General features: G+C 35.1%; 3 protein-coding genes across 5 annotated transcripts; 1 reads left to right on the forward strand and 2 right to left on the reverse strand.

Moving 5' to 3' along the window:
* Nucleotides 1-27: 27 nt before the first annotated feature.
* LOC107923941 (uncharacterized) lies at nucleotides 28-972 on the forward strand. Its single transcript, XM_016854149.2, has 2 exons — nucleotides 28-390; nucleotides 476-972. Exons 1-2 carry the CDS (start codon nucleotides 162-164, stop codon nucleotides 685-687), a joined length of 441 nt encoding a protein of 146 aa, XP_016709638.2. The 5' UTR covers nucleotides 28-161; the 3' UTR covers nucleotides 688-972.
* Nucleotides 973-2,538: 1,566 nt separating this feature from the next.
* LOC107923939 (acyl-CoA thioesterase 2) lies at nucleotides 2,539-9,213 on the reverse strand. 2 transcript variants are annotated; one of them, XM_041080933.1, is made up of 18 exons: nucleotides 8,993-9,213; nucleotides 8,750-8,842; nucleotides 8,475-8,542; nucleotides 8,139-8,220; nucleotides 7,900-7,946; nucleotides 7,649-7,774; nucleotides 7,366-7,443; nucleotides 6,673-6,760; nucleotides 5,826-5,938; nucleotides 5,094-5,156; nucleotides 4,954-5,009; nucleotides 4,489-4,593; nucleotides 4,271-4,327; nucleotides 3,882-3,983; nucleotides 3,717-3,765; nucleotides 3,545-3,613; nucleotides 3,283-3,408; nucleotides 2,539-2,727 (listed from the first exon to the last, which is right to left on the reverse strand). In XM_041080933.1, the coding sequence occupies exons 1-17, from the start codon at nucleotides 9,006-9,008 to the stop codon at nucleotides 3,331-3,333; spliced, it is 1,290 nt and encodes a 429-aa protein (XP_040936867.1). In that variant the 5' UTR covers nucleotides 9,009-9,213; the 3' UTR covers nucleotides 2,539-2,727; nucleotides 3,283-3,330. The 2 variants fall into 2 exon arrangements, with proteins under 2 accessions (XP_040936867.1, XP_040936866.1); XM_041080932.1 differs by having other exon boundaries at nucleotides 2,539-2,763.
* A 4,406-nt stretch (nucleotides 9,214-13,619) lies between these two features.
* On the reverse strand, nucleotides 13,620-20,756 carry LOC107924511 (beta-amylase 7). 2 transcript variants are annotated; one of them, XM_041080936.1, is made up of 10 exons: nucleotides 20,086-20,756; nucleotides 19,012-19,571; nucleotides 18,474-18,761; nucleotides 18,173-18,250; nucleotides 17,738-17,941; nucleotides 16,711-16,905; nucleotides 16,268-16,432; nucleotides 15,396-15,656; nucleotides 14,502-14,720; nucleotides 13,620-14,367 (listed from the first exon to the last, which is right to left on the reverse strand). In XM_041080936.1, the coding sequence occupies exons 2-10, from the start codon at nucleotides 19,426-19,428 to the stop codon at nucleotides 14,113-14,115; spliced, it is 2,082 nt and encodes a 693-aa protein (XP_040936870.1). In that variant the 5' UTR covers nucleotides 19,429-19,571; nucleotides 20,086-20,756; the 3' UTR covers nucleotides 13,620-14,112. The 2 variants fall into 2 exon arrangements, with proteins under 2 accessions (XP_040936870.1, XP_040936871.1); XM_041080937.1 differs by lacking the exon at nucleotides 18,173-18,250.
* Between the last annotated feature and the right edge of the window lie 190 nt (nucleotides 20,757-20,946).

Here is a 20,946-nt window from a genome sequence, read left to right on the forward strand (position 1 = left end):
TAATTTTCGAGAAGAGAAATCAGAACAGAGAGGAAAAAAGAATACCTCTAAAATTGACAAGACTTCCGTCTAAGCTCGATTCGAGTTCTCAAATTTCAAAACCCTAACGTCCTTCCAGAAGAAAAACAAAACAAGCAATTTCAAACCGTCGCCTTTGATCCATGTCCCTTGAGACCCGCATCGACAGTCGACGAGCTGAATCGGAGCCTGACTCCGAAGAGGACTTGGAGGAGCTGGAATCAGATGTGAAGAAAATGGCGGAGAAGATTCTAGAATACAGATCCGCTATTCCAGATCAACTTAAGACCACTCTAGCTTCAGTTCTTTCTTCTCAAGCACCCGACTTCTCCGGCATTGATGAAGCTGGATCATCCGGAGAGCGTAATCCAGGTAGGTCCGTAAACTTTTTAGGGGTTTGTGAAATCGGGATTGAATAATCTCTCTTGATAATTGACTAAGATTTTGATTTTTATAGATTCAGAAGATAGAGAATTAGATACTGAGAAAAGGACGAAAGAGAAGATACAGCTGCTTAAAGAAAAAATTTCAAGTAACATTTCGGCAATGCCAGTCCTCGTGAATCGAATGAAAGAGTGTATTTCCAGGATAGAGGAGCTAGATTCTGGCGATAGCGTTATACATCCTGCTTTCAAAAAGAGAATAAGTGGTTCATCAAATGAAGGTTGATTTGTAATATCCTGGTCCATCAGTGGAGGCTGATGATTCATATAATTGACAGAAGATGGAAACGGTGGATTCATTAATGCATCTACAGGTTTTGGAAGAAAAGAGGGTTATTGAATTAGGTAGTATTTTTTTTTTCTAACCCTTGGAGATGTACTGTAAATTACTTGAAAAGCATTGATTTCCTTGTCTGTAGTCTGTACTACAATGTCTCGGTTGATAAATCTACAAATGGGGGCATCACTGTATTGATATGCTATTTTTTTTTAATAAAGGAGTATTGTATGTGTATGGTTTCCATTTTTCTTAAAATATTTAAAAAGATAGAGAAAACTGAATTGACAAAGGACTAGTTTCAGTCCAAATGTTGCAGTGATGTAAGATTAGTTATGGCAATTGCTTCCTTGAAGAATTGGGAACTGCAAAAGAGAGTAAGATAACACTGCAATTAAACGTTTAAACGAAAAAAAAGGATCGAGGAAAAAATGGAAGAGATAAATGTCAGAGAGAGAGAGTGGGAAAACGAACAGAGATTTGAGAGTATATAAATGGTGCAAATTTAAAGGGTAGAAGTGAATTTCTAAATTAAACTATGCTATGTTTTAGGCATAAACATCCTCACAGATTGTTGAATAATAGTCTTGAGGCTCTTTCAAGCTAAGATTTAAATTGATCTCGGTGTTCAGAGATCATACCCGTTTGTTTCAGATTCAGTAACTCAAGCATTGGATCTCCAAAAATCTTGTCATCAAATCTTTCCTCCAAGGCTTGCACGTAGGCCTCTCCCATGTAGTTACTCATCCACTCTTGTACGTGACTTAACTACCGTGCCAGTCGAGGGTCTTCCTTTCCAAATTAATGACCATCAATATAACCTTGTTCTCCTCTGGTGTTTGGTCAACATTAAAGAATTGATGGATCTTGAACTAACCTTTAAGGTTATTACCATTAAACTTATGGAAGCCTATCTTTAACTGTCTAGTTGAGAAATAATGATCTCTTTGAGCGGTTGGGGCTTTGGGATGTTGCAACTGAATCATGATCTGAGCTTTGCCACACATTCAAAGAAGTGGTGTCACTTCTAAGGTTTGTAAGAACCTTTTCTTGGTATCTTGACCTTGTTTATTGTTGGATAGTTTGCAGATAATTTCTTCTAAACTTTATATGTCACGTGATCCTGTTACTTCAACCTTAATTCCATGAACTTAACTCTAATACCAATTGGATAGATGGGAAAGAAATAGGAAGCGACAAAAGTTTTTTAAGTAATTAACCTTTAATTCAGTCATTACAAGTTATATACTAGAACAATTACATGAAATGAATTATTGATAATGTGTCAATTCAGTAACTGACTTAATAGCCTTTACCACCATTTTTTACCAACTATTTAACAACCTTCCTCGTTAAGTCTAACAACTCATATCCTGTGCCTTCTTCCTTCAACTCTCCAACAGATTCCCATAATTCTTTCACACATTAGTCAGTAAACTTTCCACGGTTTGTCTAATCGGGATTGACAAATCTCTCCCCGTAATTGACTTAAGATTTCAATTTTATAAAGAGCAAAGGATGTAAGAGAATATACAACTGCTTAAAGAAAAAAAAGTACTAAGCACGATCATCCAAACATATAAAAAAGGATTGCGCAGACTCATGGATATTCCATAATCATTCCCAAAATGTGGGCAAAATAAGTCGTAATTCTTTTGCAGATTCATGACAGTTTTCAGCTATCAAATGGTATTCATCAAATTGGAATGAGTCTTTCTGAATTTCAAATCTGCTAATAAACAGCCACTACTACCATAGCAATTATCATAACTAATATCAATCCCCAAAATAATGCATGAATGCTAAAAACTGAAAGGTGTTGTACAGCATTAGAAGATATCCAAGCCCAATCAATGTTTTCAGATGGCCAAACATTTACAAGTTACAATAATCTACCATTTGCAGTGAAACGTTTACAGCTTATAATAACCTCATCATTTGCAGTGAGTACTGGTACATAAGCACTCGCCATCATCCCTTTCATATTGCCTGCAGTGCTAACATCAACTATTACTCTGCTACACCCTTCCCCCCCCCCCCAAAACAAAAAAAAAAAAGAAGAAAGAAATCCTTATGAGTTAAATTTTTCTTTCCAACAGCAACAAGCTTGTAGGGTGGTGGTCTTCTAAGTATGGGGAAAGCCTCCAAATGGCCACCCATGCCCTAATATCCTTCTGACACACCATTAACTTTCCAAAAATCTCATAAACAACATAAAGTGTCCCATCTACAACTGCAAGACCCGTCAAAGAGGGTTTGGGGTGGCAGAGTCAGCAGTTGTTGACTGAAAGGTTAATATGTGACAGAAGGATATTCAGGTGTGGGAGGCTTTCGCCATACTTAGAACATCGTACAAGCTTGTTACTGCAGGATGAAAGAGAGTTTTATCTTAATACAGAGGCGGCTTTTTTTTATATGGAAGAGTCCACGCTAGGGTTTAGTGTGTTTTTTTCCACCAAAATGCTATAAAGCAACTATCTGGATTAAGAACTTATAAAATGCTAGAAAACTCGGAACCTAGTCCTTAGTACAAAAAGGTCTTACATTTGACCATAAAGCTGAACACATCAAATATTAACACTATAGAGTAGTTCAAAGCTTTGAGACAGTTGCTGGGTTTGGGGGCCTAGCCATCCTAAGTAGTGCTTCTTGAGTCAATGATACAACAAGCTGCAAATCAACACATACAAGTATGATGATTGGGTTGGTAACACTAAAATGGGATTTGGCGGAAAAAGGAAAAGCAACTCAAGATAAAAAAGGGAAGGAACAACAAGATAAAGAAAAAGAAGGGTAAACTAAATACCTCTCCCTTTCTGTTGAACATTTGGCCCGAAACAAAGCCTCGGGTGACACTGGCTGTAGGACTAACAATCTGCATGACAATGATTCCATTAACGATTTTATTTCATTAAGAAAGTGAAAGACAAATTTCAATGCTAATTCATACGTGAAAATAGAGATCATCTTAAACCTACCACAAACAATAACCAGTCATCAGCCCTAAGACGCCGGTGGAACCACATCCTGGAAAACACGAAGGAAAGAGTAAATAATGTCAAAACGAAGTTTGGGTTGTGGGACTGTGACCCACAGACGATAAGAATAATGTTGATATGATGCAGATTATAGCAGATGCTTACGAGTGGTCCAGGCTAAGGGAAGCTGACTTAAAACCCTTTCTGCGGTGTGGATTCAAACTGACACCACTAAATATCAGATCTGAAGCAAAGGCCACTACACATCTGTAAAAAGAAAACCACATAAACTGAATAAAAGATAATAAAGTCTGAGCTACACCCCCAATCTATATACATACACGATTGTTGCCATATGCTTATAATTCTCTGCCAAGATGGGAAACTGGAAAGGATGTGTGTGTGCACATGGGCATGGACAGAACAGACTCAAGTAAGCTACACTATATGCAGAAAAGGTTTCAAGTATTTTGCTAAGTCATGAGCAGCCAAAACTAGTAAGGAATACATACAGACAAAAAGAAAAGTATTTGGCATTTAAAAGAATCACTGACCTATGCAGAGCTTGATCATCTGAAAGTTTTCCTTTGGCTCTAAACCAATACCTCAAACTGTAAAGCAAAATATAATTTTCAAATAAGATATAGCACTTAAGAGTGAAAACATGATAAGGTGGCAGCTAAATGGGTTGATGCATTTTAACATATAACATTTGTATTTCCAAAAGAACTGGAAAAGATGAGATTTTGAAACACCAGAAAAATTGCCTAACCTTGGATCAGATTTTGTCTGGTTTGTGTTAGTATTAGGTGCACAAAACCTTATCTCTATGGGCCAAGGAACAAATTTCGTTGTGGCCACCTTTTTCCGGTAACTCCTGAAATAAAAGATATAAATCACGGCACATAATACTGCGAAACTCAAAAAAAGCACACTATACAAAGATATAAATATTAGCCCACAAGATAAGTTTTTGCCATTCTTTTCTTGGGGAGGGGTTAAATAATTAAACAAAAAATTGTTGAACTTGAATGAGTTCCTAATGATACAAATATACTATATAAAATATATCAGCAGAGAATGAGAAAATATAATTTTCTTTACCACAAAAACAAACAAGTAACCAGGTAAACATAGAATAAAATGAGATAAGACAAATGTTTTGAAATCATATTGATGCTTTAAACCATTAAAAAGTTACATATATATAAATAAAATTGGGTACCAAAACTCTTACATAGGAAGACGGGGATCAGTGAGACGTAATTCTCGTAGCTCATCCAATGACAGAAGCTGCAATATGTCAAAGGGCAATAATGTTATCTTGTCCACCACAGCAAATAACTGGAAATGTTAACTTAAGCATGTATTAGTTACCCCGTCTGGAGCTGGCACAGATGGCATCATTGCTTCTTGATGATCAAACCCTTCTTCTTCTTTCTGGAAAATCAACACAGGCAAAAAGTGCAAGTAGTCTGAGATGCTACAAGTATCCATTCAGCAGTAATCACATATTAAAACAAATCAGGAACTTCAATAAACTAATGGGAGCCTGACATGCTATTACACCAACAAACCAGTACAAAAAGAAGTAAATAGAGAAAATGGCTGCTGGATAAAATACTATAGCATATATCACCATTATCAAACACCAACTCCACAACTAAAAATGTATATTTAACAAGTTAAAAAGGGAAAATTTAACTTGCTGTCTTATGCTTTGATAGTAATATGTAGCAATTTTTTGTAAACTATCCCAGAATCCAAAAATTCTACCATTCTTAGAACCTCCCATAAAAGAACAGAATAAGGGATATTAAACAGATCTACTTATATTTAATGTTCTATGAAAGCATCAGTCAAAATATTTTATCCCATCGATATCAATCTACAGATAGTAATAGTATAACAGAAACTGACTATCCCATGAAGGTGAAAAGTGGATCATAATAGTTCTTCGCAGATACATGCTTTAACATAACGGTTCTACAAACCTGTCAAAATTTGTTTAACACTCAAGCTCACGCGAAAAACTGAATGAGACAATAATTGAAGAATTAAAAAGCTAGATTGGAACCTTCAAAAATAAAATGAGAAGACAAATCACACCTGAAAAGAAGCTAATAGTGTGAATACGATGTTTCCTTTTTGTATTGCATCTACTCTACGGGTAGCAAAGTTTCTACCATCACGTAGACGATTAACTTGATATATTATTGGTACTGTAAAAAAGAACAGAGATAATACAGATATAAATATTTGCTATTAAGAAAACTTTCACTTGAACTGCTAATTTCAATATCAAGATGAACCGGTGATTTAACATGAAAAGTTCAATAAGCAAAGGCAATGTAAAAGCTATGATTTATTCATGGTACTTGTTTTTTTTATATGAAAGATGTTCAAATAATTTACTCACAAAATTACATTTACATTAAATTCAGACACTAGCTAGAAAAGCATACTCAAAGACTTTCATCCAACCATAATTTCTAAGAAAAATTCTTAAGAAACAGGCCAGAATCAATAAGTTTTTGGAGGCTAAAAGTGAAACAAAATTCCCTATCCAGCTTACTGCAATTCTTTTTTCATTTTAAGAAATGAAAGAGGGTAATGAGTTTATAATTTTTCTATCTACTTGTACAATTTTGACACCTAATATTCATTTCTCTGAGGTCATGAGTCATGGCATATCTTCTGCTTTCTTCACTTGCATTATCTAACTTTCCTTCCAAATGACAGGAAGATAGAAAATGAAGAATGAAATTTGTTCGATTGGACATAGTTCAAATTGTTAAAGTTATGAAGATTGAAGATGTGGGATAATGACCCATTTATAAGGACTCATGCACAAATTTAGTTAAACAGTAAAAATATCAACCACAGGAAATTTCTGAAAACCAGAAAAATATGATGAATCTATTTATTGAATAATGCTCACAGTTAAGGCACTTACTATTAAAATCCCCAACCATAAGAAAATAAGAGTGCAAACTATGGACAATTTTAAGAGAATCAACAGTTTTTGATGCTGCAGCCAGTGCCTGAATAGTGATGACAAAAAAAAGGATAACAATTACCTCAGTTTAAACAGCATGACAATCAACAGGAAGCAAATAAGACAACAATTACCAAGTCCATCAAGTCAATTATACCACTTAATGCAGATAAATCAGAAGCAAGCACTATGTTTACATTTCACGACACAAGTCAAACCGAGTATCTTTTTATTCTTTTTTTCTCTCTCAAAGATTCTGAGCAGAAAACATACTACTTCACCATGAACTAAATACAAACAACCATATTTAAGTAGATATATATCCATATAAATTCACTGACGGCACAGCGTAATACATTTACCATTTGCTCAAAACTCTGAGACAGTCAGTGTTCGAGTGCCAGCAATTTCATGTCTAAATCAATACCAATCCAGAAAACATATTAGGTCACCGTTTAACCTCACAAACTGCCAATAGAAACTTACAATCTCCGCCTAAAACAACAGTTCTGAAATATGATTGACTATCACAAGCGTCAAGCACACAAATAAATACAAAAGCAGCATATTGAATGATGCTATCATACGAGGTAAATGTGAGGAACTTCAGGTCGACAATGTGAATAAAGGAGAGAAGAAGATTAAACTTGCCTGTCCAACAAACTGTCCTCCAAAGACCTTCCCAAATTTTGGTGCATCTGGCAAAGTAATCCCCTGGAATATGTTTAACTACAACCAAAAGGGGGAAAAAAAGGTCTAAGTAAAGAGGTTATGAGAAGAACCTAATTAGATCAATTGTTTTCCAACTCTATTAACATGTTTCTACAAGGAAAGAAAACTGCCACAGTTAAAAGTATACAAAGAAAACACGAACTCTCAAACTTCACTCTTCCTAACGGCAATAGAATAAATAAAAGAGAAAGAAGAAGCATACTTCTATTGGCTCCAAATGCAATATACTTTCCACGAGCGAACAGGTCTCCGTTGTCTTATCTGTGCTCCAGATAGATTTTGACTGAAGCAAAGTGCAATGCTCGTGAGGTAGAAACAGGCAGGTCAGCTGTAGTAACAAGTAGTCCAAGTTATCACCAAATATATTTTTATAAGCTTGAGTGGTTGGAAATTGGAATGTTCTAATTAATCAAGAAAAGTTATGCAAAAGAAGAAAGAAACATGTAGCTCTACCTTAGTTAAGGCAATTATATCTGCCACATGAACTGATTCAGGATTAACTGCAAAAGCAAGCTCAATTATATTCAATTTTGGACTAATTCCTCCATCATTAGTTGATTTTAGGCGATTCTTGTTCATATAAGATCGATCACAGACAAGAACGCACACACAAAAAACTCTTCAAACTAGAACAGGTCAATATTCAAAAGTTGCAAAAATATAACACTAAGGAAAGGTAGAGAAGCTTTAACCATGACCAAAGTAATCATATCGTTTCAATTGATACTCAAGTCGGTTTTCTTCTTCAGCATGGACTGATCCAGATACTTCAGCCTATAAACCACAAAATTGAAACTCAGCAAAAAGGACTCTATTTGGTTCATATTTTTGCTTCTAGAAACAAATAGTATTTTATTTGTATATAAAATTATCAATTTTAACTATTTCCTCATCGTCAATATATATTTATATTGCATCCATCTTTGAATAATTTTTGAAAAGCAAATAAATAACTGAAAGTAACAAGCTAACGGAAGGAATAAAAATGTACTTAAAATAGGGGGGAAATGAAAATAGAAAAACCAGACCTCTCCTTCCCATACGAAATAGATACCGTCTCCAACTTCTCCTTCCCGCACGACATAATCTCCTTTCTCTGCAACGCAAATTATTTTAAGCAAATCCAGTAAGTAATCAGTTTTAATATATTTCATTGCAGTTCGATTTAACCTGATGAAAGATTCTGTTTGGTAGCGTATAAAGCAAATCAAAGAAAAAATATATGCAGTCACGTAGATCAAATGAAAATTCAGATCGAAAAAAATTCATTTAACTGAATTCGGATCAGAACTTCATAAATTACCTAAGTGCTTAAATTTTACAACATCAGCGATTCTCTTGAACACAGAACTCGGTAATCTCTGCAGCAAGGGAACGTTGCCTAAAAACTCAATCACTGCAAAAGAAAGCAAAAATAAAAAATAAAAAAATCCCACACAGATTGGAGACAAAATCTTGGGAAAAAAACTTTTCTTGCAGTTTCTCGTCTACCAATCGGAGGAATAGCGAAAATCATCTGACAGAGCCAAAAGTAAGAAAGATTTACCTGTTTCGCTGCTCATACTAAAGCTTAAATGGAATAATGGTAAGAGCTTAAGCGCATAAGGCCGAAAACGGAAATTGAAGAAGATGAGTGGAATGATTGAGAGGGATAGGAAAGTCACTCTGCAAATACAGAGTAGACAAAATTATTTGTGAGTGTACTGTATACAACATTGATTATTTATTTAGAAAATTCAGGTGGCTTTTCTTATTTTTTTCAATGACTAATTTGCCAATTTGGGCAACACATGAGAAATTATACGAAAAAATACTACCAAAAAACTGTTGAATTCATTATGCTAATACTGTTTTCATATTTTACGTAAAACAAAAAGTACTTTTGTATTATAGTAATTAATGTATTAGCTACGCATAGCTTATCAGTCGTACATGATTTGTGGTTAATAATTAATGGTCTTTGGATATAAGTGTCGCATTAGATAAACAGCAATGGTCAAATTAATAACAAACAGTTAGTAGAACCCACCCCCCAACCAATAAACACTGTAATTAAAATATTAATTCATCTTTCGGCAGCTAAAACAGAACAAGATTAAAAGGATAGCGCACACTCATAAATAACAAATTACAAAATGGGTTAAAAAATCATAAAAAATTTATATTTATAAAAAAGTATTGTGTATAATTTTAATAACCTTTTGGTTGAAATAATAAAAACTCTAAGCTTATGTTTTTTTTGGTGTCGTTTACCTCTTAAATTTAAGCCCCATAATTTTTTTTTTTAAATTTATAAATAATTTAATAATATAGATAATAGTGATAGTTTATTAGTTTTTTTTATTATAATTATAATAGATTAATAATTTTAAGATTTTTTCATGTCTTTTAGGCAATTCTTCAACATTTCAAAAATTATATGCAATAATAATGTTATTATATTATATTAATGGTGTCGAGAAACGTTAAAAAATGTATTGATGTAAGGTATGCAGTTACATTACAAATCACACAGACTAATTCACACTTTATAGAGTCTCTGCTAACTAATTAACAGACTAAACTAATTAACTAATATTTAACCTCTTTCTCAACATTCCCCCTCAAGTTGAGGGGTGATACAAATCTTTAACCCCCAACTTGGATACTAAATACTCATGCTGCTTGATTCCAATGGCTTTAGTCATCAAATCGACTAGCTGTTTAGTTGTTCCAACATGTTGCATTTGTATCTAGCCTTCTCCAATTTTTTCCTATACAAAATGACAATCAATCTCTATATGCTTGGTGTGTTCATGAAAAACAGGGTTTGCTGCAATGCTACCCGACTATCCGAAAGAAGAAGAGACTTGTCAAGCTGAGTAGGACAAATCTCTTTTAGCAAACCATTTATCCACATAGTCTTTGCTACTGCCGCTGCCATGCTTCTATATTCAGCCTCTGCTGATGACCGAGAAACAGTAGTTTGTTTCTTCGATTTCCATGAAATAAGGGAATCTTCGAATTTAACACAAAACCTAGTGACAGACCGTCTAGACATGGGACATGAAGCTCAATCTGAATCACATCAAACAACAAGCTGCAGTTTACTACTAGCAGATAACAAAATGCCTTGAATAGGATTTTTTTTTTTATGTATCGAACCACCCGAAAAGCTGCCTCCAATTGGAATTTCTTTGGTTTATGCGTGAACTGGCTTAAATGTTGAACTGCAAAAATAATGTCAGGTCGTGTATTGGTCAGATATAGCAATCTGCCCAGAAGCTGTTGATATAATGTAACATCACTAATTAAGTCATCTCCATCAATCTTCATTTGTATAGATTCATCATACTCTATTGATGTGAGCTTCTGATTTTGTTCAAGAGGCGTGTTTACTGGTTTTGCTTCTCCCAATCCCATATCAGCTATTAACTCTAACGCATACTTTCGTTGATTCAAAACAATCCTTTCATTTGACCTCAACACTTCTATGCCAAGAAAATATTTTAATGGGCCTAAATCCTTCATCTTAAAATTCTGATGTAGGATCTATTTTAGCTCATTTATCATGCCAATATTGCTTCCAGTAATGAGTAGATCATCGACATACACAAGTAAGACAACTATACTACCCCTTTGTCATTTTGAAAATAAGGAGTAATCATATTTGCTTTGTATATAACCCTCTCGCAAAAGCGCCTCAGTGAGTTTTAAATTCCATTGTCGCGAAGCTTGCTTCAAACCATATAAAGATTTGAGCAGACGACATACCTTTCGCTCCCCCTGTGTGCGAAAACCATCCGGAATATCCATATAAACTGTTTCACATAAATCCCCTTATAAGAAAGCATTATAGACGTCCATTTGGAAGAGAGGCCAACCGTGGATGGCAGCGAGAGCAACAACGGTCCGGACAGTGACATGTGTTTGACAATGGGGGAAAAGGTTTCTTGAAAGTCAATTCCAGCCTGTTGATTATAGCCTTTATTGACCAGATGTGCTTTAAAACGTTCAACTGTGCCATCCGAATTATACTTCACCTTATAGACCCATTTGCATCCAATGGGAACTACACCAGCAGGTAAAGAAGATGGTTAAAATCAATGATCGATTCAGAGGGAGTCACCATTTTTTAGAATTTCTGGCTTTGGGAAGAAAACCCCGATGAGCAGGAAGTCGGGAAACCAAAAAAATGAAAAGAACCCAAGAGAAGCAACAAAACTCTACCCTAATACTGTATTTGGGCCTATAAATCCCAACCAAGAATAGCTAAAACAACTTTCCAGCCCCAAAAAAACAAGGTCAATCTTTCAAACCTGAATAAACTGAGGTGCCTGGAAACCGTTCTTGAGCAACTGTGAACGACCGAGAAGACGATGACCTTGGACTGCCGGAATAACGACGATTGCCGGAGCTCTGATACCATGTCGAGAAACACTCAAAAATGTATTGATGTAAGGTATGCAGTTACATTACAAATCACATAGACTAATTCATACTTTATAGAGTCATTGCTAACTAATTAACGACTAAACTAACTAACTAACATTTAACCTCTTTCTCAATAAATGGGTTTATGAAACCTGGAAGATTAACAACTAGATTTGTTTCAGTTGATACATTGTGAAACCAAAAAATTATATCGCATTACTAGTCATTTAACTTGAGAAGAAAATTATTATATATAATTAAGTTATGATATACCCCCGAGATGGGTGAAATCATTTGTATAACAAATTTATAAAAAATGGTATAAAAAAGAAAGAAAAATGAGTTGTTCAATATTTTAATATTTTATGTATCTTTTTTTGAATTATCAAAATATAAAATCACATAAATACTTTCAAAATAATCTTTATTATTTTATAAAATTAAGAGACATTTAATAATTTCTTAATTAAGTTGAGATTTAATTAATGAGTGACACCAATTTAATCAATCTCTCAACATTAACTGGTTTTATGACACACTTATATTGCGGGTGAAAAAAATCATATAAATAATATATTTATAAAAAGTGTATATTAAAACCAAATTGGAAGTTAATAGTTTAAAATAAATTTTCGCCAAAATCAAATCATTATTTTATTAGAAAGCATGAAAAGATAAAAACACCGTTGTATTAAATTTTGTTTTTTTACAAAAATAAAATATAAGTTAAACAAGGTAAACATATTACGTTAAGAGATGAGAACCAGAGAGATAAAGAATCTTAAGCTAATTGAATTATTTTTGGTATGAACAACAAAAGCAACACATCCGATACTGCCAAAGCCAAAATTTCGGATCTTGTATGGCATATAATTGCATATAATATGTTCCAAAGTAACAGTGTGTTTATGGGTTACGTAACCCGCATAATATAGGTTAAATATACTCTAAATCTCTGTATTTTATTAAATTTAGAATTTAGACTTTTTATTTATATTTTTATAATATATTTTTTTATTCTTTTGATTTTAAAATTTAAATCTAATTATTAATCAGTTAATTTTTTTTATTAAATTTATTGATTTGATATTTTAAAATAAAAAATAAATAAGCATATAAAAGAATATAATAAACATGAATTTAAAAATAAATTGACGAGGTTAATAATTAAACTTATATTTTTAAATTAAAAAAATAAAGAAATTACATTTCTTAAAATAAAAATAAGGGATTAAATTTTAAATGTAGGGAAAGTACAAAACCTTAAAGCATATTTTAACCCATAATATGATAAGGAAATGTTTCATTATAAAAAAGATTAATTAAAATTTATTTCTGGTAACGCAGATACATAATTTCTCCAACACAAAACATTAAACAAAGTAGACACAAAAAAAGCAAAACAAAGTGGTCCGAAATTGTAGGGTTGATCGCCTTCCTCGTTTTCTTTTGTAATTAACCTTTATTTATTTATTTTATTATAATTATTTTTGGTTAATATATCCGAAATTATTGGTAATTAAAGCTTTGATGTCGAAATCTTGGGAGATACCCATCTTGTGAGGTAAAACGGAAAAGCATATATATAGACACAGGGTTATATGGTTTATCAAAAAGATAATTAGAATGGGAAAAATCTGAAATCTATTGGATTTGGTGGTCCTATTACAAGAGAACTCACATTTACATGTAAGTCGTAAGCTCCATTTAGAAAAGATGGTAGAAAATGGGTTAAAGGCAGAAGACTTGAAAGGATGTGGTTGAAACAGGAAAGCCGTTTTGCTATTACTCAAAATTATATGGATCCCCACTCATAAATTACCTACAAAAAGTGACATGAAATTCAAATCCCAAAATAAAAAGGTCTCATTCGGTGATGCTGGAGAAACATGGAGCATCAAGAGCCTCTTGCTGGAGATAACTGAGTTAAAAAGAGTAAAAGAGCAGCAGTGGTCCAAAATAATTCACCATTGCGATCCCTAATTTCATTCACACGTGTTTGTCAAATAAATTAAAATCAGAATACTATTTGCTCTAATATTATGCAACATTTGTTGAGGGAGGGGCAAGCGGAATGACACAAAATACTTCTAACACCTTTCCTACTCTTTTATTATACCTGCAGATATAGAACTGCTTCCCTGCAGCAAAGATGGGAGTCAATCAATTTACTCGATGCCATCACCATTGTGTTGTTCAATCTGATCTCATAATGAAATATCACACCTGCCTCTCCGACTACAAAACTGACATTCATTTATAATTGAAAAATGGATATTGTAACTTACCATGCATTCGCTTCACAAACCGTTCAAATTCCATGAAATTCTGTCTCTCCATGAGAAGTGGGGTGAGCCTTAGGTAAGTAAAAGATGAGAAATGTCTCCCATCTGGATCATTTACTGGTTTCACATTCTCCAAGATCTTGTTATAGCCTACCCTATCATGGCAAACAAAAGCATTCTCGCTTACAACAGTAATGCAAGCCTCCCATGCTGCATTCAGCACCTGAAACAGACGAATTACTAAGCTTCTGAATTTGAATAAAGAATTTGCACTATTGAATTGTTATCCCCCCCCCCCCCAAAGAAAAGGTACAGCAAGTAAATATTAAGGTTTATCAGGAGCTCTCAAAACTTCACCTGCCAGACTAAACCCTGAGGATTTGCCAGTGCTTCCTGCAGGTCTTCAAGCTGCTCCAAAAATTGCAGTTCAGCACATGCAAAGTTTAAAGCAGCTCCATGCTTATGTAGCATTGCTGCTATTGCAATATAGCCATCTCGATTGCAAGGATTGTAGAATCCAGCAGTTAATTCAGCAGCATGACTGGATGTTTTGTACCACCAGTGGATACCTGGCAGCTGCTCAGCAATTAAAACATGGAAAGAAAATAACACTACATAGTTTGAAGAAACAACTTTTAAAATTAGCTTTCAGATCATAAATTTTACGTTTAAGTGAACTTAACAGCAGGAGGGGACTTCTATAAAATTTTAGAGGGAAGGAACAAAAAAAAGCATAGGAAGAAAAAGAAAGGGGGGGGGGGAGGAAGAAGTACTCTTCATTTGCAGATTCAAATGATCTTGTCGAAACGGATACATAGCATTTCGAAAGGAAGTAAAAATAGAAATTGTAAAAGCATGTTATACAACAACTTTTCCTTGTGGAATTTGAACCAAATGCTCGATATAAGAATTGAACTTGAATAAGATATCATATCAGTTACACTCATTCAATTGCTTATAGTTACTCAAAGCATTCGTGTTAAATAATGTATTCTTAAAACAATAAAATGTTCAAAGTGTGTAACATTAAGACATGAAACAAGACTTGGACCTTAGAATACTTCAAGCTCAGCAGGCTTGATGGGGTTTACAGTTTGAAAAGTGCAACACTTCAAAAGAAGCATCAGGGATAGAGGGGGTTCAAGAGAAAGAAGATTGCTATCGAGCCAAATAATGAATCTTAAAATCAAATTTAGAGAGTAATAACAAAATATTCACTTGGGTATAAGATACCAGTGCAGGCAGACTCACCTTTGCTGCAATGCAACTGCCTTCAAAAGCTAACTTTGCCAATGAGAGTACCAGGTCTCCATGATTGATTAATAACTGAGAGTACCAATTAAGGAAAAACCGACCATAGTAACCATCATAGTCTCCTTCGTCACAAAAGAAACCAGTTTCATGTGGGTGGGAACTATACGATCCGGCATTATCTGGCCCTCTAGCCCAAAAGCTGTGTCCCCTCATTTCTGCTGCCTTCCTCAGGCTTTTTAACATGTACTGATCATAACACTGGAAAAGCAAAGTGTTAAATGATGCCCAATGGAGAACCAAAAAACTAATGTTGGCAAGACCACAAACAAGCAACATACTGTACAGAAACACATGAGCAAAAACAAAAAGAACCAAAAGTTGCCATGCTTGCAATGGATCAATACTAAGTCATGAGATTACTTGCACTAAAGTTTAAAAGAATCACCTGCAAGGAAACCACCTCTTAACAGAAGTGGGTTAGATAAGAACACTGGGACATAAATGGGGTAAGAGAACCAGAGAGGGAGCAAAGATGTAGGCTATGTTTCCAGGTGCATGAAAGTTGAAAATGTATGCGATTGAAGCATCTAGGAGTGGCACAACATACATATAGCAGCAAAGTAATATATTAATCTGTATAACAGTGATTTAAAATCAGTTAACACATTTTGAGCAAAAATATAACAGTTATCAGAGTTAGGGTCAAAAAATCAAATTGGTGAATCTGATGCTACAAGCAAGTTTTCTGTCGAATTTCCCACTATAAACAGCTAGTATAATAAGCTAAATAAGCAGCCAATCAAATGAGGTGAGAATATGCTAGATTTAAATAATGCAAAAGTTAATATTCAAATTGTAATAACAATTACCTGGAACTCCCCAATCCCAGGATATCTCCATCCATGCTTTACTGGGCAAGATGGGTACCGTAGCTCCCCACAGGGACCTAGTCCAACTTCAACCATGGATATGATGCCATCCTCAAAAAATTCATTAAATTCCACTCGGAAACTTCTCATAAAGTCAAAGTACACCTATGTTTTCCAACAAAAACTTAAAACATAACTGTTTACAATATCCCTCAAAAAGTAAATTTCAGAAAATAGCAAATTGAAGTCACTTGATTTATGTAGCCATGTTGATTTGAACATAACAAGGTAAAGTGGTAAACTCAGATCCATTACCAATTATATAATCGGAACATATGATTGGAACTAGCTTCAATTGGTCTCAAATGAATTCAATGATTCAAAACAAAGGCAGTCTGCATGATGTACACAATGATATTGACAGTTATACTGAGGACTAATACCTCAACAGCAGTTCGGCCCCTTAAAACTCGTTCCTTATCAATTCCCCAGGAGAGGCATTCAGTGTTTCTTCTTCCTTCCCTATCAGTAAAAAATATGTCAGGATTGCTTCTACCAATTTCTGCAACCCAATGGGGAACTGGAATACAAACATCATCACCAACATTGCCACCACATTCATGAAATGACATCACAACCTGATCCATCAATAAGATAACTGTTACACTTGGGACAGATAAAAGAGGAAAAAATGATGCATCATACCTATCTCATATCTAAACCCAAGCTTCAATTTGAAGAGAAAGAAACTCTACAATCACAAATGGCAAAATTACTTATCTCAGACACCTTATCAATAAGAATGCCAGTCCTAAATTTTTAGGGTTACTAACCTGAATTAAGTTATAAGTGTTTGGATTGTTTTATTCTGTTAATAGTAAACTGGTCAAAATTTCAAATTTCCTTCTAACATTCAAAAGGTTGGGCTAAGTTTTAGGATGAAGTAAACCTAAATGCAACCTACCCTCCTAAGGCATACCACTGCGTAACATGGCCAGCAATTACATTGGTGTTTTCTTTCACAAATTGCATCGCAACAGCCTTCTCCAAAAGCATATTACTCCGCCATGCAGCCATAGGCAAAGTCTGACATCTGGAGACACACATGGGGATTCAAAAGGCATATCAAACCCCCCAACCCTCGTTTTGCTAAGTAACCCAAATCATCATGCACAAGGATCAACAAAAGCTGACATTTAGACAAACTCTGCCAGATACCAAGGTAAGTAAAGAGGCTTTTGACTAAATTTCGGCTTGAATTGAATTGTAGCACTCTTGGAGGAAGAGATGAGCCTAAACAAGGGGGACTACCCATTGTTATACTCAAATGAACAAATAACTCAAATAAATACAAGGAATAAAATATAATAAAGGTCTTTACCATAACAGATGTTGAATATGGATACTGAATACCACCTCATGCAATGAGAAAGCATTCAACCAGATACATGTTCCTGATTGAAAACTCACCTGCAACTTAAGCTTAAGCTCATGAACCATCTGAAAGAGTTTTCGGTAACCATTCCAGTTATATTCTTGAGGAGCATGAGCTTCCACTATTCCCCACCAGCAGTCAATCATGACCCCATCTACATTGATTGATTTCAATACTCTTAGCTGCTTTAGAAGACCGTCTGGATCAACTAGCTCGCACTTCATGTTGACAACCCCCAACTGCCACAATTGAAGCAAATCATTTGACTGAAACTAAGAAAGCATCTTTAAAATGCGAAATTTGGCATTTAGTCGTGTTGAGAAACATTTCAGCATCAGAAAATCCAAACTCTAACGTGGAAAACTGAAAGAGTTACACATCCCAATTTGACAAAATGGCTATGAAGGGTTGAAGATCGATTATGAACCGAAGTAAATATAGTGAAAAAAGGTTCAAATTAGCAAACTCACTGGTAGCATTACATAAACTGGAACATAAGGAGTGCCAGCAAAATCACGTTCTGGTAGCTTAGGAGGTAGTCCAATAATCTATAAAGGTTGTAGATTAGGTGACAAAATGAGCAAATAAAATTATCAAAAATGTCACACTGTATCATTTAAATATAAATATGGATCAATCATATTTTTTGACACTCAAGCACTAGCAGGGCATACTGGATCCAACTTCCAAACATCATTTGGTATTGGCAAGTCAGCAGCCGGAAAGGCACACGTAGTTATTCACATGTGACCTCATATAGCCCTCTCATACCTGTTTATCATTAATCACTTCCATCGAGCCAGCAATAAGAGGAAGACTTTCCGTTTGTTCACCACCATTTCCAACCATGCCTGAACTCTGAGAATGGCCACTTGAGGATAGATCATAAGGTGCAGGAGTAGGCATGAAAACACCCTTCATATGACAAGCATTGTACTCTACCAAGGCGCAATATCCAGAGGAGACTCCCTGCAAGGAGGTAGGTGGAGCCTGTTGTGATAGCATCTCAGAGAATGATGAAGTCAAGCCTGCGGAAGAGTCACCAGCAGGCCTTGAACCCTGTAAAGAGAGAATATTCCCAATTGGATTTTCCATAGATTCATCAGGAACCGAAGATCAAAGAAGCATTAAAGAGAGGTGTAGTCAAATGCATAATGCACCATTAATATTGTGCAGAAAAATGATTAACATGCATATACAATCCAAGACTAAACAATTTGTGAACCAATTGAATTAAGAACATCTCAATAGATATTGAATGAACTAAATGCTAAATTTAAGAAAATTGATGCATTCAAAAGGTTAGCACCTGAGATCTTGATGGAAAAGTGGTTCCATCGGGAAGAACAACCCAGCCAGCTTCCCTGGCCAAAGCTGCAATCACATCATTTATATCAGCTCTAACCCTCAGGTTATAGTTCCCATGCTTCCGCAACCCTGCCAAAATCCTTGCTGTTAATGCTCTTCGATGCCGCTCTCTTAGCTTTGTTCGCTCCTTTTCTTCTAATGGTCTTGACCTCCGAGCTCCTCCACCTGGGGTGCTCACTTGCTCTTGTAGTTGCTGCTGAATTTGAAACTGATGACTGGTACTTGGCATCACTCCATCAGCCCCCAACATCATCTGAGCAGAAATATGCTTCTGTCCATTCTCATTATCCTCTTCTTTTACATCCATTTCAATTTCTTCTTCATCATCTTCCTCATTAGCTCCTATCAGCTTCTGCATATCAGCGGACTTAACTTCCCACTCTAATCCAGGACCCTTAACCCCAAAATACCTTAGGATTAAAACTTATCTGCATGTATTTCTCTTACAATGCAACAACCAGATCTGCTGATCACTCTGTCCCAGCTCAATTTCAGCTTCTCCTGTTAACAATAAAAAATTAATTCATCTTTCAAGAAAAAGAAAAAAAACAATTCATATTATTACTCAGAAGGGGACAGTTCAACCTTCCAATACTACATGTTTCCCTTAATACAATGACCAAAATAATAACAATAGCTAATATAAGGCACCTATTAAGTTTCTTAGGCCTCAGAAATATCAAATATCCCACTAAATTGTCAGGAAAGAAACTATTTTGTCTTACTTGGATTTAAATTTCTGTTTATGAAAATTATTACAATAAAAAACAAAAGTCAAATTTCATCAGTTTCCATCTCTTATACAACGCTTTCTCAGCAATCACATGAAGAAAATTAAGTACTTAACAGAATTCTCCTAGGCAAATTAACCATAAAACCTACACAGGCGAGAGAGAGAGAGATTCACTCTAGAACTTCGTACAACAAACAAAGTTTTCCAAGAAAATTGGAGTACTTATCAACTAAAGAGAAGATGGACAAGTCCAGCTTGAAAGTTTTCTCCTGATAAAATTACCTTGAAAGTAGCATCTCAGTTTCTCAAGTAATTCTCACGGGAATCTTCAATTCTCCAGAAATGAAGCTTCGAAATATCCCCAATCCTTCGTCGTCTCTCACGTTCTTGCCTCCAGCCGAGCAATTTATGTGAACATATCAAAGTTCCCGGCAACTGGAGGCATCTCCGACGTGGAAAGACGAGTGTTCCCCAGTGATGCGAAGATGGAAGAAGCGAAGGAGTCGGGCGGAGAAAATGGCTATTTCCAGCAAGGGTGAGGTGGCGCGTGAATAAGGGAGAGGCGAGCGCGTGAGAGAAAAGGTTTCACGCGTGTGAGGGATGGACGAGCGTGCATATGTGTGAATTAGGGTTTGGCACGAATGGGGCGTGTGTGGGATAGTGTACTAAGCAGAGTAAAATCCATGGACGGGTGAGGAGACTCGTGTGAAACGTGCCGTGGGCATTTTCTTCATAGCTGAGGGACCCGACCGGTCACGAGATTTGGGCGTGTCTGTGACCCGTGATTCGTGCTAAAGTCAGTTATTTGCGAAACCACTTCGACACATTTAAGCAATTTTTTTAAAAGAATGGCAAGTAACTGCTAGTGGCCAGTGAAAAAAAAAACATTTATCTTAAACAAAGTTTAATGTATTATAAGTAATATTTTCATAAAATGCAAAATCCTACATAAGAATAATTATTACTTACCTTAGACCTATGCTAAAAATCAAATCATAAGACAACTCCCATCCAATAATTATATTACAATGCCATGTGACAATTATTGTTAACGCAATAACATCACATCAATCAGTCACTAACTTTGAACAAAATAATAAGGATTAAAATTTAATTTTAAAATATTAATGATAATTTATGGCT

The sequence above is a fragment of the Gossypium hirsutum genome, chromosome A11 (genome assembly GCF_007990345.1).
Source record: "Gossypium hirsutum isolate 1008001.06 chromosome A11, Gossypium_hirsutum_v2.1, whole genome shotgun sequence".
In the NCBI taxonomy this organism is placed as follows: Eukaryota; Viridiplantae; Streptophyta; class Magnoliopsida; order Malvales; family Malvaceae; genus Gossypium; species Gossypium hirsutum.